Source organism: Mesoplodon mirus (assembly GCF_964341445.2).
Source record: "Mesoplodon mirus genome assembly, chromosome: 18".
Lineage (NCBI taxonomy): Eukaryota > Metazoa > Chordata > Mammalia > Artiodactyla > Ziphiidae > Mesoplodon > Mesoplodon mirus.
The window spans coordinates 11,694,148-11,708,365 of record NC_138994.1 but is presented as its reverse complement, the minus strand read 5'-3'; the positions used below and the strand labels follow the sequence as shown (position 1 = coordinate 11,708,365).

At 43.0% G+C, this 14,218-nt stretch overlaps 1 protein-coding gene across 1 annotated transcript in view; it reads left to right on the top strand.

The window, feature by feature from the left end:
• Positions 1 to 14,218, top strand: part of PITPNC1 (phosphatidylinositol transfer protein cytoplasmic 1) — a 262,313-nt gene that overhangs the window by 171,283 nt on the left and 76,812 nt on the right. The window contains exon 5 of the mRNA XM_082602735.1: positions 2,320 to 2,391. Within this exon, the coding sequence (XP_082458861.1) occupies positions 2,320 to 2,391 (72 nt within the window). The remainder of the gene's footprint in view (positions 1 to 2,319; positions 2,392 to 14,218) is intronic.

Genomic DNA, 14,218 nt, shown 5'->3' with positions numbered 1-14,218 from the left:
CCTCCCCACCCTGGACAGCTCTGTTCTCTCGCCACCTTGTACTGTGCACACGTTGGATTTAGCCTCATGAATTATGGGTTAAAAAGGACAAATCGGTTCACCTGAAGCTTGTTATTTTTAAAAGGGTCTCTGCAGGTGTGTGTCCTCAAGTTCACGTGTTGATTGAGAGCTCTACCGTGGGGCTCTGAGCCGCTCCATCTCGATTCACTATGGGAGGCCCCTCCTTGGAGAACTCCCTGGGTCTGGGTGTGAGGGCAGCAGTTGTGCAGTGAGAGGTTTGAGAGGAGACAGCAAAGAAAGTGTTAATGAATGATCGCAGGGCTTCATTCTCCATAAAGGCAATTACTGGGATTGATTGTTTCCATGTTTCCTTAGTCACGTTCAGCTTGCTTGTTTCACTCAGATTAAGACAGATGAACACCGAATGCACACAGGCATGTGATGTCAGAAGAATTATCAGTGGCACATCGAAGGCCTCTGCCTTCTTGCACAGATGCCATTTGGGGGGGCCTCAGCTGGGCTGAAAGGAGATCACGGTCATGATGGGGTGACCGTGTGGGGCGAGGTTGCATGTTGTGGACCTCGGGGTTTTAGGTAATGCATTCTCTCTCTTTCCTTCCCGTGCGTGGTATAGTGAGGTGGTTTTCCAACTTAAGCCTGCATCAGCATCCCTGGAGGGCTTGTTAAACACAGATGCCTGGGCTCCATCCCCAGAGTTTCTGATTCACTGGGTCTGACGTTGGCCCCAAGAATTTGCCTTTCTGAGAAGTTCCAGGGTGCTGCTGCTACAGGTTCAGAGATCCCATGCTGAGAACCAGTGGGGTGGTCATCAAGCACATGGACTCGGGGACCAGGCCGCCAGACTTTCAATCCCAACTCTACTACTCACTACCTATGTGATCATGGGCCATTTACTTAACCTCTCTGTGCCTCCGTTTCCTCATCTTTAACACAGGGCTGATGATAATAGTTCCTACTTCATAGGATGGTGACAAGGAATAAAGGAATTAGAACTTGGAAGCTCTTAGACCAGTGCCAGGTATAGAATATGTGCTCTGTGTACGTTGGATAAATAAATAAAGGAGCCAACCTCTTGGACTGTGAGCGTATTGTCCCAAGCCTCACTCCTCCAACACCAGCAGCTCCCAGTGGAGTTGCTAGGTCGTTTTAGCCAGTAGTCTTCAATCCCATCTCTGGTGGTAGAGAAGGTGAATGCCCTGCTCAGTGCCTGCAGGAGGAAGGCTACATCGACATCCATCAAAATCCTCTTCTCAAGCTACGCTAACCCTTATAGTCTACTGAATACACAGAATGGGCTCAAGGAGACGGGGACGCCAGGATGGTGTGCATTTGGGGTTTTTGTCCCCTGTGCTGACAAAAAGAGAGGCCGCCTTTTACGTCAAGTTCAGCTGCAGCCTCATACTGATTTGCTGCCCTCTGTGCAAAGTTGGCTTGATGCCCAGCACTGTTACGTTTTATGCACATGATTTTATTTAACCCTCACAATGTCACTGTTAAGTAATCATTATTTTACCTGTTTCAATATTGCTGGGGTTCAGACAAGTTCAGTGACTTGTCCAAAGTCACATGGCTATCAAGTGATAAATCCAAAACTAAAACCAGGTCTGTCTGACTTCAGTAATTTATAATCTTTATTTTTTTACACCAAATTCTAGATATTTTATTCAAGAGTAAAAAGACAGAAAACAAACACACACACATTCCACCCTGTGTTAGGCAGAATAATGGCTCCCTAAAGATGTATATGTTCAAATTGCTGGAACCTGAATTAAGATTGCACATGGAATGAAGGTTGCTAATTAATTGACTTTACCTTGGAAAGATTATCCTGGGTCATCTGGGTAGGCCTAAGTAACTTATAATCTTAAAGCTCTACGCTACCGCCTCTAGCTTTATATGAATATGTACATCATGGTTAAGGCTGGTTCCCAGGCATCCAGCAGTGGCAGCTACTCCCTGAAGTGAAGCACCCTGGAACTGGAATTGTCTCTGTTCCAGGGGGTTGCTCTTCTAAAGCCTGTGGTCGGACTCATAAAGCATATTCTTTTTGGAAATGTCCTCTTCGGCGACTTGCCTGATTGCTTAGTTATTCCCTCTGGCCTGACTCCTGGATGAAATCGTGTTCACGTTGCCAAAAAGGTGGCTTTCCTTGCACACGGACATGGACCTAGTATCTTAACATTTCTGATCATGGACAGTGCTCACAACCAAACGGTCAGGAGAGCAGCCAGAGGCTAAACTGAAGATGTGAAGAGAGAAAAAACGGTATGTTGATGAAACTTTTCTTTTTTTCCATAGTGTTCCTTTCTGCCAAAATTCTCCATTCATATAGAAACCAAGTATGAGGACAACAAAGGAAGCAACAACAGCGTGAGTAGCCCCCTTGCCACCCCACCCCATGCCCCGCCCCAATCCATACCGTGCTGTCCCCTCACGGACTCTGAGAGCCCCTCACAGCTCCTGTGTGGCCAGGGCCAGCAGCACGATCTGTGCCTGGAACCTCAGAGAAGCTCTGGCTTTTCTTCTCATCATTCTGTACTTTCCATGGCCTCTGTGCAGAAATCTCTGTCATCTGGAGTGATTGTCACTGGGGATCAAGAAGGTTGATGGGGACCTTGGAACTCTAGATCATTGGATTGAACACAAATCTTCTCAGTGACATTTGCTTAGAAGAATGAATGCAATCAGGTGTATGTGTGCACACATACACGTATACACATATTTTCTGGGCTGTGCATATGTTCACACACACACGCACACAAATCCCACCTTAAAAATCAGTGTAACCCTCTAGCAGATGTTTACCTCGTGAGGCATTCTGACTCTCGCTAAATTTTAGCCAAGAACTTTGTTTATTAGTATTGCTTAAAATTCACTTCTGACCTGGCTTTTGCCCCACCTCTTTCTGTCGGGGCGATATATTTCTAAATCCCCATCCCCTTGGGAGTGGATGGTTTGACCTACAAGAACCTCACCCTGACATTGGGTTGTGGGTTCCATCAGGACACATTGAGGGAAGAACCTGTATCTAGAAGCTGCAGGGCTTCACTTATTAATTTCTACTTCATTTTCATATTTTGCATTTGTGGAGAAAGATGAAAATTGAGGCTGTGTCAAAATGAGTAAGAGAGTTCTGACAAGGTGACCCCTTTGGTGCCGTCATTGAGTCAAGGAGATGCAAAACAAGATGCAGGGGGCTTCCCTGGTGGCGCAGTGGTTGAGAGTCCGCCTGCCGATGCGGGGGACGCAGGTTTGTGCCCCGGTCTGGGAGGATCCCACATGCCACAGAGCGGCTGGGCCCGTGGGCCACGGTCGCTGGGCCTGTGCGTCTGGAGCCTGTGCTCTGCAACGGGAGAGGCCACAACGGTGAGAGGCCCGCGTATCGCAAAAAAAAAAAAAAAAAAAAATGCAGGAGGTCATGGAGATACCTAAGTGCCCGGAAGAACCATCTAAGGTCATAAATGTTGTCAATTTGAAAACCTTTTTATGTGAAAACAGTCACTGAGATAAACTAAGAAACTCTCTAGAAGGGACAGCTTTGGCCAGGCTGACTCTGTTTCTTCATGTTGACATCTTCTAGAAACATCTCCTAGAAATTTCCTGCCCTTGACAAGAACAAATTCTTCTAGAAGGTATGGGTGTGTTTGTGCAGAACTCAGGGTGTCCCATTCAAGGTGGAGTCTGCCTGGACAGAGCTTGAGTGGTTCCCAAGAGGAGTCACCCAAGAACTACATTTCACACCAGCATGGTGAGGGAGAACACTGGTTCATTCACTCAGTATTCAACAAGAGCACATCCAGCACTTTCTATTTAGATGTCACTGTGTGAGCTGCATGGATGGTGTTAAAAATTCCGACCTGTTTCTCAAACTCCAGGGACTCGCGGTTTAGTTTGGAGGGGAACCAACATATTAAATGACTAAAAACATAAGCGCGTTAATGGGCGTCCCTTCCTTCAGTGTGAAGAGTCACCACTAGTCAACCCTTGGAATGGAAAGCACTTGAGGAGTGACATTCCATAATGACCCATCTATCTACAGGGACTGCCGTGGCTTATGCCCGGTCACTTCAGCTTCTTGAACTAAGTTAGGAAACCTGAAGATTATCAGGGCTCGACAAACTATTTGTAAATAAAGTTATTTTGGAACACAGCTACATTCATTCATCTGTGGATATCTAAGCTACTTTCATGCTACACCAGCAGAATGAGTACTTACAACAGAGCTCATGTTGTCTGCAAAGCCTAGAATATTTACTACATGGCCCTTTACAGAAAAAAAGTTTGCTAACCCCTGGTCAGAGAGACTCAGATCAGAACGGCATGCACCACGTCTCCAAATTTGACCCCTTGATAGATCCATCCCAGCTGAATGCCTTCTCCAGAGTTCCTGAAACTTTTCAGAGGAGAGGAAAATGCAACCTGCAAGGGTACTCTTCCCCAAGTAAGTTCAGGATCCTCAATGGTTAGCGTCCCCTGGTGGTGGGTGACCTAACAGAGGTGTTTAGTCCCGTGTCCTTGTCAGCAGCCTGAAATCAGAGGTACTTTGCAGGCCAACTGCGTCAAAGCCTCATTGTCTAAAATAGTGTTGCACGGTGTACCTTGAACCCTTTTTTTCTGCTTGGAAAATTAACATGGTTCTTAAAACTTAGAAAACACACACAAAAAAAGCAAAACCAGTAGTAATCCCATACTTCAGAGATAACTGCTGTTAGCATTTTGGTTCATCCTGCAAAGTACTAATGAATTTACTTTTCAACCAATTTCCCTAAAATTGACTCATACAACATCCTGTTTTTACCATGTCATGAAGTATCCTTCCCAGTAATTTTTAATGGCTACGCTGCATTCCCTACTTAAATGTACTTCTTTGAACAGTTGACAGTCATTGGATCTTGAAGTGAGCTTGACCATTTTGATGTAGCTGTAGACCATCAGGAAAAGGGTGATAGAGATCAGTCGTGCCTGAATTGCTTTTCCTGGCACAATCTAAAAAATATGGGGTGTGGGGGAGGCAAAGGGGGTTAAAACATCTTCTAATCTTTCTAGACAAATTGCCTTGCTTTCTCTTTTTCTCTATCGCTCTGTCCTGTCTTCATGAATAGTTAAAACCCGCTCCATTTGTAAAGGTATGGAATGGATGTGCGGCCTCGCCTTGATCCTTATAGGTTGATAGGACCAGTGTAATCTTCTGGTTTATCCTCAGTTCAGGTCTAATCTAAAAAAAAAAATCACATGGTTATCATTTACTGTCTTGTATCCCTTTTTTTGGCAAGTGCTAAGGTCTTTTCACTACTCTCCTAGGAATTTAGCTTTGTCACTACTCTCTTAGGAATTTAAAATACCAGGTTAGTCACCCTAAAGTCAGGATCCATGCTTAGAGTCAGCACCCTCTACGCACGCCAAAGGCCAGTTCTCTCTGAGACTTAGGCTGGCCTGCAAGAGAAGCACTGAACCCCAGGGCACTTGTGGGCAGTCCATGTCAACACAATTTGCTTCCTCTGGGAGAAATGCCAGCTATTGTACCCTGTGTTGTCTCCTCCTCCACAACTTGCTGGCTCTGAGACTGCCCGGGGGGCCAGCTCCTTATCTCTCTGTCATGGCACCCAACTTGCCCAAGTCCGAGTTCACTGAAGAGGCCCTAAATGTTTTTGCCCAGCCTCTCTGCCTGGCTCTGATCCATAAATCCCCAGGTCTTGCTTCTGAGCTATTGGACCAGACAGGCCAGCCCCAGCTTGATTAGACTTCTTCTTTGCCAATTCCTCTTCCTCTAATTTCCATATTCAGCAGCAGCTGTTGGTTACCCAGCTGGTTCAAGCTTGGTCCCTGGAGGCAGAAAAGGAAGACTCCATTGGTTTTCATTCACACTTGTTAATGTTTCCAAATCAGAACTTGAGAAATATATATTTATGTAATAATACTTCATTAAAAGATAGCTTTGTCCAGGGGTTCAAAACTGGAACCTTAAGCAGATGGTGTGTGCTGGCATGCTCTTTTTCTGTCCAGGGATGAGTATGGGGTTTCTGATGGGATGCAGAATTGCTAAAGAAAGCAGTGCAGTGGTGGATGTTTCTCTTGTCTCACTGCTTTGCCAAATTATTTAATAAACTCAGGGCATTTCTTTGCATTTTCTGGGTATATAGTCTTATCATTCAGCTACCATCCTTCATACTGCTATCTGCACCCTGTTTCCTTCCCTACCTGCCAAAACTTTAATGAAATGGGTGACGATAAGAAGCAGTAATTAAATTGAAAGACGCTAGTGATAATCATATTGATTACTGATGGAATAGAGTACATGCTGTTATCCTATTATCAATTACCACCTAAGTCATCTTTTTACATGACCCAATATCTAGTGTAAAAATATAAAAATTGGGATACCTAGATTTAAATATCTTCTCCTCCTCGTTAAAATAAAACTAGTATATTTATGATTGAGAAAACCTGTAAACTGTGATTATATTAACCAGGACACAATGGGGAAGTTGTCTCAAATTGAGGTCCATTTGTTTTATGCACATACTGATGAGAATTATTTAGGCCTTAATTAGTGCTGAGGAGGATGGCACCATGCCAAAGTAAGGCTCTGTTGTTTGTCCAAGGCCATAAATCTAGATCTGGGAGAGTCAGTGCTTATCATTCAAGTGTCGGCTGCTGCCAGGTTACTGTCGTTCATTGTGGTTAATGGGGGGCAGCTTTGCGTCCACTTCCTCTTCCAAACAAAGCAGGTACCACTTAAAAGCAGTGCTTCTCAGCCTTGGCTGCACGTTGGACTCATCTGAGAAGCTTTAACAATGGCTCCTGCTTGGGTTCCACCCACCCTGGGATTCTGATTTAATTGGTCCAGGGTGCAGACTGGTCTAGGGCAGTGCTTCTGACACTATCCCTCTAGGAACACAGAATTCTCCAATTGGAAGTGTGTGGACTTTTTTTTTTTTTTTTTTGGTAAAAACGTATGCATTTAGTTACAACATTTGAAATTAAATTGCAGGTATCATTCCACTTTGCACCTAAATACTTCAGCATGTATCTCCTATGAGCAAAAGCGTTCTCTCGTTCTCTTGCATAATAATAATACCATATCACATCCAAGAAATGTAATATTGATGGAATAATATTATTCAATATGAGTCCATATCAAAATTTCTCAAATTATCTCCAAAACATCCTAGCTATTTGTGTTGATACAGGATTCAATCAAGAATCATGGATTTCATTTGATTATCTCTTCTTTTTAGTCTCTTTTAATCTAGATTCTAGAATAGTACCTTTGGCTTTTTTTTCTCAATGACAATGATATTTTTGAAGAGTCCAGGTCAGTTGTCTTGTTTACAATCTGGATTTGTCTGATTGTTTCCTCGCGATTAGATTCATAATAAACATCTTTGGCAAGAATACTACAGAAGTAATGTTGTTTATTTCCCATCGCGTCACATCAGGAGATTCATATGCCATTGCCCTGTTATTGGTGATGCTAAATTTGATCACTTATTTAAGGTGGTGTCTTCTAGAACTCTTCATTGCAAAGGTACATTGTTCCTTTGAAATTAATAAGTAATCTGCAGAGTAATCGGGAGTGAACATATTTAACAAGCTCTTATGGTTATTCTTTTTTTTTTAATTTTTATTGGAGTATAGTTGCTTTACAATGTTGTATTCGTTTCTTGCTGTACAGCAAAGTGATTCAGTTATACGTATACACATATCTGCTCTTTTTTGGATTTCCTTCCCATTTAGGTCACCACAGATCATTGAGTAGGGTTCCCTGTGCTAAACAGTAGGTTCTCATTAGTTATCTGTCTTATACTTAGTAGTGTATATATGTCAATCCCAATCTCCCAATTTGTCCCACCTCCCCCTTCCCCCCTTGGTAACCGTAAGTTTGTTCTCTACATCTGTGACTCTATTTCTGCTTTGTCAATAAGTTCATCTGTACCATTTTTCTAGATTCCACATAGAAGTGTGTGGACTTTTAGAGTCTACCCTCCAGTCAAACCTGATATGTTCTTTTTGGAGGGCGTAGGATATGCCATCCCCACCCCATCTGAGGATCTAGACCAATGATTCTCAATCGTGGCTGCATATTAAAGTGACGTGGGAAGCTTTAGACTTGCTGATGCCACCGTCCCACTCCCCAGGATTCTGATTTCATTTGTCTGGGATTGGGGTCCAGTCACTGGGATTTGTAGAGCTCCCCCAGGGGAACCTAAGAGCCATCAAGGCCGAGAACTACAGATTTAAAGGAAATATTAAGTGCTATTTAAAACCAACAGTGAATACTTACGAAATCAGGTTCTCCAGATTTCTTCACTTCTTCATACCCTTGGAAACAGAACAGTTTACAAAAAGCATATTTATAACCACCACCACCCCACACACACAATAAAGGGGCCGGAGGGCACTGTATTTCTTCTCATTAGCCATTATTCCTCAGCAGTGAAACTTCTCTGATCAGATAGAAAGAATGTCCAGTTTAGTTCCTGGAAGCATGAGGCTCTGTCCTTCACAGAGCTGTCCTTGGAAATTGCCTAGAAGAAGTTTTTGGATTTTTTTTATATAAATGTATTTATTTTATTTATTTATTTTTGGCTGCGTTGGGTCTTTGTTGCTGCGCGCAGGCTTTCTCTAGTTGCGGCGAGTGGGGGCTCCTCTTCGTTGCAGTGCGCAGGCTTCTCATTGCGGTGGCCTCTCTCGTTGCGGAGCACGGGCTCTAGGTGCACGGGCTTCAGTAGTTGTGGCGCACGGGCTTAGTTGCTCCGCGGCATGTGGGATCCTCCCGGACCAGGGCTCGAACCCGTGTCCCCTGCCTTGGCAGGCGGATTCTTAACCACTGCGTTACCAGGGAAGTCCCCAAGTTTGGGGAATTTATTTAGTTTCTAGTTCAGCTATGTCATAATGAAAAAGCACAGAGTTGTTCTTTGTGAAACAAAAAGATATGTATTGAAGCCCCAGCTCTATGACTTAAGCAATGGAGTCTTGGCTTCTTTATCAAGAAAATAGAATAAATAATGCTTGCATCACAGTGTGGAGGATTCGTCCAGGTTAATTTACCTGGAAGCACTTCATAAACTGTAAAGTGCTATACAAATATGAGGTATTGCTTCAGTTATGGTCCTACCTTGGGATTAACTACGTTACAGGTGATTTTCTAATGAGACTCTGCTTTTGTCTGAATTGTCATTTAACTATTTCTTGTCAACAAATTTTGAGTACCTGCTACGTGCCATGAATTGTAAGAGGCAGTGAGGATACAGCAAGAAGACAGACAAGGTCTCCACTACTCATGGAATGGGGGGAAGCGCAAGCAAACAAAGGATTCCAGTTGTAGGAAGTGCTAAGAAGGCAATAAATAGGATGGAGGGGAGCTCAGCTGAAGCCATGTGGTCAGGAAATGCCTCTCAGAAGAGGGGACAAATCCATGTGAGACCTGAGGCTGGGAAGGAGCCGACCCTCTGAAGGGTTGTCCAGGCAAGGGGACTGTTGTCAGCTGAGTTTGTGTCCCCCCAGAATTCATGTTGGAGTACCTGAGACTATAACTGTGTTTGAAGATAAGGCTTTTAAAGAGGTGATTAAGTTAAAAGGAGGCCGTTAGGGTGGGCCCTAATCCCATCTGACTGTTATCCTTCGAAGAAGAGGAAACTTGGATACACAAAATAAGGGACGTGCAAGCACAGAGGAAAGACCACATGAGGATGACCATGTGAGGACACAGCGGAAAGCTGGCCATACTAGACCGAGGAGAGAGGTCTCAGAAGAAACCAAACCTGCCAACACCTTGATCTTGGACTTCCAGCCCCCAGAACTCTGAGAAAATAGAATTGCGTTGTTTAAGCCACTCCATCTGTGGTATTTTGTTATAGCAACCCTAGCACATTAATACAGGGACAAGAAGGGCAAAGGCCCGAGCCCCTGATGCAGCCCGGCATAATCCAGGAACTGTCAGAAAACCAGCAGCCAGAGCGATAGGAATGAGAGCAGGCTGGTAGGAAATGAGATGGAGAAAGTAACAGAAGCCAGATCATGTAAAACCTATGAGGCCGTAGCTAGAGGCTGGACTTTAGCGCAGTGGGAAATTATGCAAGGATTTTAAACAAAGGAGAGACGTGATATTCAGGGTGGTTTTTTTTAATAAATTTTTTAGTTTGGAATTGTCTTAAATTTACATTAATGTTGCAAAGATGGTGCAGAGAGTTCTCATATACCCTTTACCCAGCTTCCCCTAAATGTTAACATCTTATATAACCATGAATCATTTTTCAAAACTACAGACTCGATTCAGGTTTCACCAGTTTTCCCACTAATGTCCTTTTTCTGTTCCAGCATCCAGTTTAGGATGCCATATTACAGTGTGTGGTTTATGTTTTTCAACGTTTGCTCTGGCCATTCTGTGGAGGGTGGTGGGAGGACGGCAGGAATAGAAGCAGGGATTCCAGGGCTTCCCTGGTGGCGCAGTGGTTGAGAGTCCGCTTGCAGATGCAGGGGAAACGGGTTCGTGCCCCGGTCTGGGAAGATCCCACATGCCGCGGAGCGGCTGGGCCCGTGAGCCATGGCCGCTGGGCCTGTGCGTCCGGAGCCTGTGCTCCGCAACGGGAGAGGCCACAACAGTGAGAGGCCCACATACCGCAAAAAAAAATAAAAAAATAAAAAAAAAAGAAGCAGGGATTCCAGTTGGCAGCAAGTGCAAGAATCCAGACCAAAGATGATGGTGGCTTGGGCTGGAGAGACGGCAGTGGATAAAGATAGGTATATTTTGGAAACAGACTGACTTTCTTTGGGGGTTGATGCATCAGATGGGGGCAAAATAAGGATGACCTCAGGATTTCTAGCTTTGTCTTTGGACCCTGAGTGGGTGGTAGGGAACAGTGCAGGAGAAGCAGGAAGTCAAGTGCCCCATCAGGGACACAAAATCAGTTTGAGATACCAATGAGACTTCCAAGTGGAAATGGTAGGTAAGGAGTTGGATATATGAATCTGGAGTTCAGAGAGAGGTGTAAGGTCATGATTCAGAGGTAGAAATAAGTGAGGTTATTTAGGAAGAGGAGTGACAGAAAAAGGAAAGTTCTGGTTGCTCCCGGATGGAGAGCACCCTGGCCCTGAGAAGGACTTTCCCATGGCTTTCAATCCAGCTTCTGACTATTTCCTTTTCTCCTTGGTTAAGACCAAGTCATTTTCAGTCACTGAGTTGTGCTTGATTTTAGGGAATTAGATTATCTCGTTTAGTCAACTACATAGGTCCACCTGAGAAATCTAGTTTCTTCCCCTGGATGGGTGTCTTCTTTGGATGATTTGAGGAAACATTTCAATATTTTGACTTGGCTCAATTTGCATTACCTTGGAGGCATGGCCAAAAGAGTTCTCCTCCTGACCACAAATAGTTCCCACTGGAAGTTACCAACCGACAAAGAGGGAATTTCACCATCTAAGGAGAACTCTATTTATTGAGGATTTGTTATTGCAATAGTCATCATGAAGTTCATTTCATTAGTATTAGTATTTGTATTGATGTTAAAATCCAGAGGGCAGTATGGATGGATGTAGGGTAAAATAATTTATTTACACTTTTCAAAATGTACTAAAATTAATTTGTAAAGCAGGGGAGCCCATGAGAACTGTAGAATCCATATTTACAAGCCTCTCAAGCTGATTATCCTTTCCTTAAATGGCTTCTAATTGAGGATTATAGAAAGGAAAAAACATTTGCTTTATTTTTAGACATGATGTCTCATGTCTTCAACTTAACCTTAGATTATTATAACCAGCCACCTACAAAATCTGCAATTTTCTCTAATAAGTCATCAGTACATGCTGAAAAGAAGTTTGCACAAAACACCCCCATTTGCAGTTTTGAAGGATTAGTATCCATTTTGGTACATGAAGTAGAAAGTCAGTGTCCTTAGTCAGTCTGTGTCTAATAGTATCATTTTGAGGACAATGGAAAACAGATTATATTTCATTCCTTAAGATGTTGCCTTTGCTCTTTGTGGTACAGTTTGCCATCTGAGAGCTAGATGTAAAAAAAACAAACAAACATGTGGGCAAAAAGTGCATCTATCCAGCATGAGGACTAGCTCTCTAATTGAGGAGAATCACGATGCAGGTTATCTCTGCCTTCAGGGAAGCTAGAGCTTATTGGTAGTAATCATTATTATTAATAGATATAGCTCAAAGTAGTATTCGCTTTCTGTGTAGGCCTGGCTCACTGATGCTCTGGTAAATCTAAAAAAGACCTGACTGTGCTGACCAGTTAGTACTAAGAGTTAAGAAGACAGTTAACCAAACTGGTCAAAAGCAGCAACATCAAAGGGACGAGCCTGAATCCATGGTTAGGAAACCAGTGGGCAGAGCCAGAAAAGCAATACCAAGTGTCAAGGTCTAGGTGACCCTTTTACAGCTACCATAGTAATAATTGATTCAAGCACGAGTCACCAATGGATGCTAAAACCGTTGAGTGAAACAGTATTTGGGAACAGGAATTCACACTGCCTCAAAGTATCACCCCAGAGATTATTTATTAATTACGAACAGTGGAGAAATCTGGTGGATGCCATCAAGTAAGCAAATTTTTTACATTGCCAATAATAGGACAGAATGACATAATGTACCTCCCATTGTGATACACTGAGGACACAACGTCACAAATCATAATATGGATTATCCTCGCCAAAAATTTTTAACCTGAATCCAATCAGGAGGAGGAAGCAATCAGACAAATCCAAACTGAGGGACACTCCACAAAGCAACTAGCCAAAAATCCTCAAAAAAGAATGTGTCATCAAAGACCAAAAACCAAAACAAAACAAAAACCTGGGGGACTGCCCTAGATTAAAGGAGTCTAAAGTAATTTGACAAGTGAATTTAACACCTAATCCTTGATTAGATTCTGGATTAACAAAAGGGGTGGACTTGTGCAGGACACAGAAAAGATATTATAAGACAGTTGGGAAATGAATCTGGACCATATAGTACAAAATAGTGTGGTATAGTTTGAGTCAATATTAAATTTCTTGCCTGTGATTATTATATTGTAGATATATAGGAGAATGTCCTTGTTCTTAGAAATACATGCTGACGTATTTAGGAAGGAAGTACCATGCAACACACTCTTACTCTCATATAGTTCAGCCAAAAAAAGTTATTTATATGTGTATATTTTTCCTTCTTTAAAAAAGTCTTGGGCTTCCCTGGTGGCGCAGTGGTTGAGAGTCCGCCTGCCAATGCAGGGGACACGGGTTCGTGCTCCGGTCTGGGAGGATCCCACATGCCGCGGAGCAGCTGGGCCCGTGAGCCATGGCCGCTGAGCCTGTGCATCCGGAGCCTGTGCTCCGCAACGGGAGAGGCCACAACAGTGAGAGGCCCGTGTACCGCAAAGAAAAAAAAAAAGTCTTATAAAAATACAGGAACTATTCACATGTTGCAATGAGATGTCAAATAACTTAAAGTTACACAGTGAGTTTTTCTTCTTTTGTAGTCACGAAGCAGAAGCTTTCAGTCTTCTCTCTCTTTTTGGTGATATCCTGATTTCATTAATGAAACAGCAAAATAATTAGCCTAATCATAAATATTATCAGCATCAACACTGATTCTATTCACGCCAAAGATGTTTACGAAGAGGAGATTTTTTGAATTGCAGAAACCCTAGGTTCTCTCTTGTAATTTCACACTCTGGGCTGTGTCTTGAAGTTTTGAAAAGGCAGGTGGAGATGATTCACACTAGGCTTCTAAGTGTACAACCCTCCTAAGGGTTAGAGCCCAGTATATGTACCACCATAGATATTTGTATACTACCCTATTTGCATCCCTCCGAGTACAGCCCTTATCAACCTGTATAGTAATTGCTCATTTAACTGTCTCTCTAACCCATTCAAAGCTCTCTGAAGGCAGACACCATCATTAATACCAACACAGCCTTAAGGCACCTAGGAGCAATCTAATTTTTATAGACAAAATTTTGTTGAAGGGCATAACAGAGACCTGAATACATGATAAATACTCCATGTTCATGGATGGAAAGACTAAATACAATAAAGAAGTAAATTATTCCCTAAATTAATCTCCAAATTAAATGTAATTCCAATCAAAACCCCAACAGGATTGTCATAAAATTGATTGTAAAATTCATATGGAGGAATAAAAGTCCAAAAACAGCCAGTATAATTTTTGAATAAAGAACAAGGAGGGAGATTCATCATACCAGATA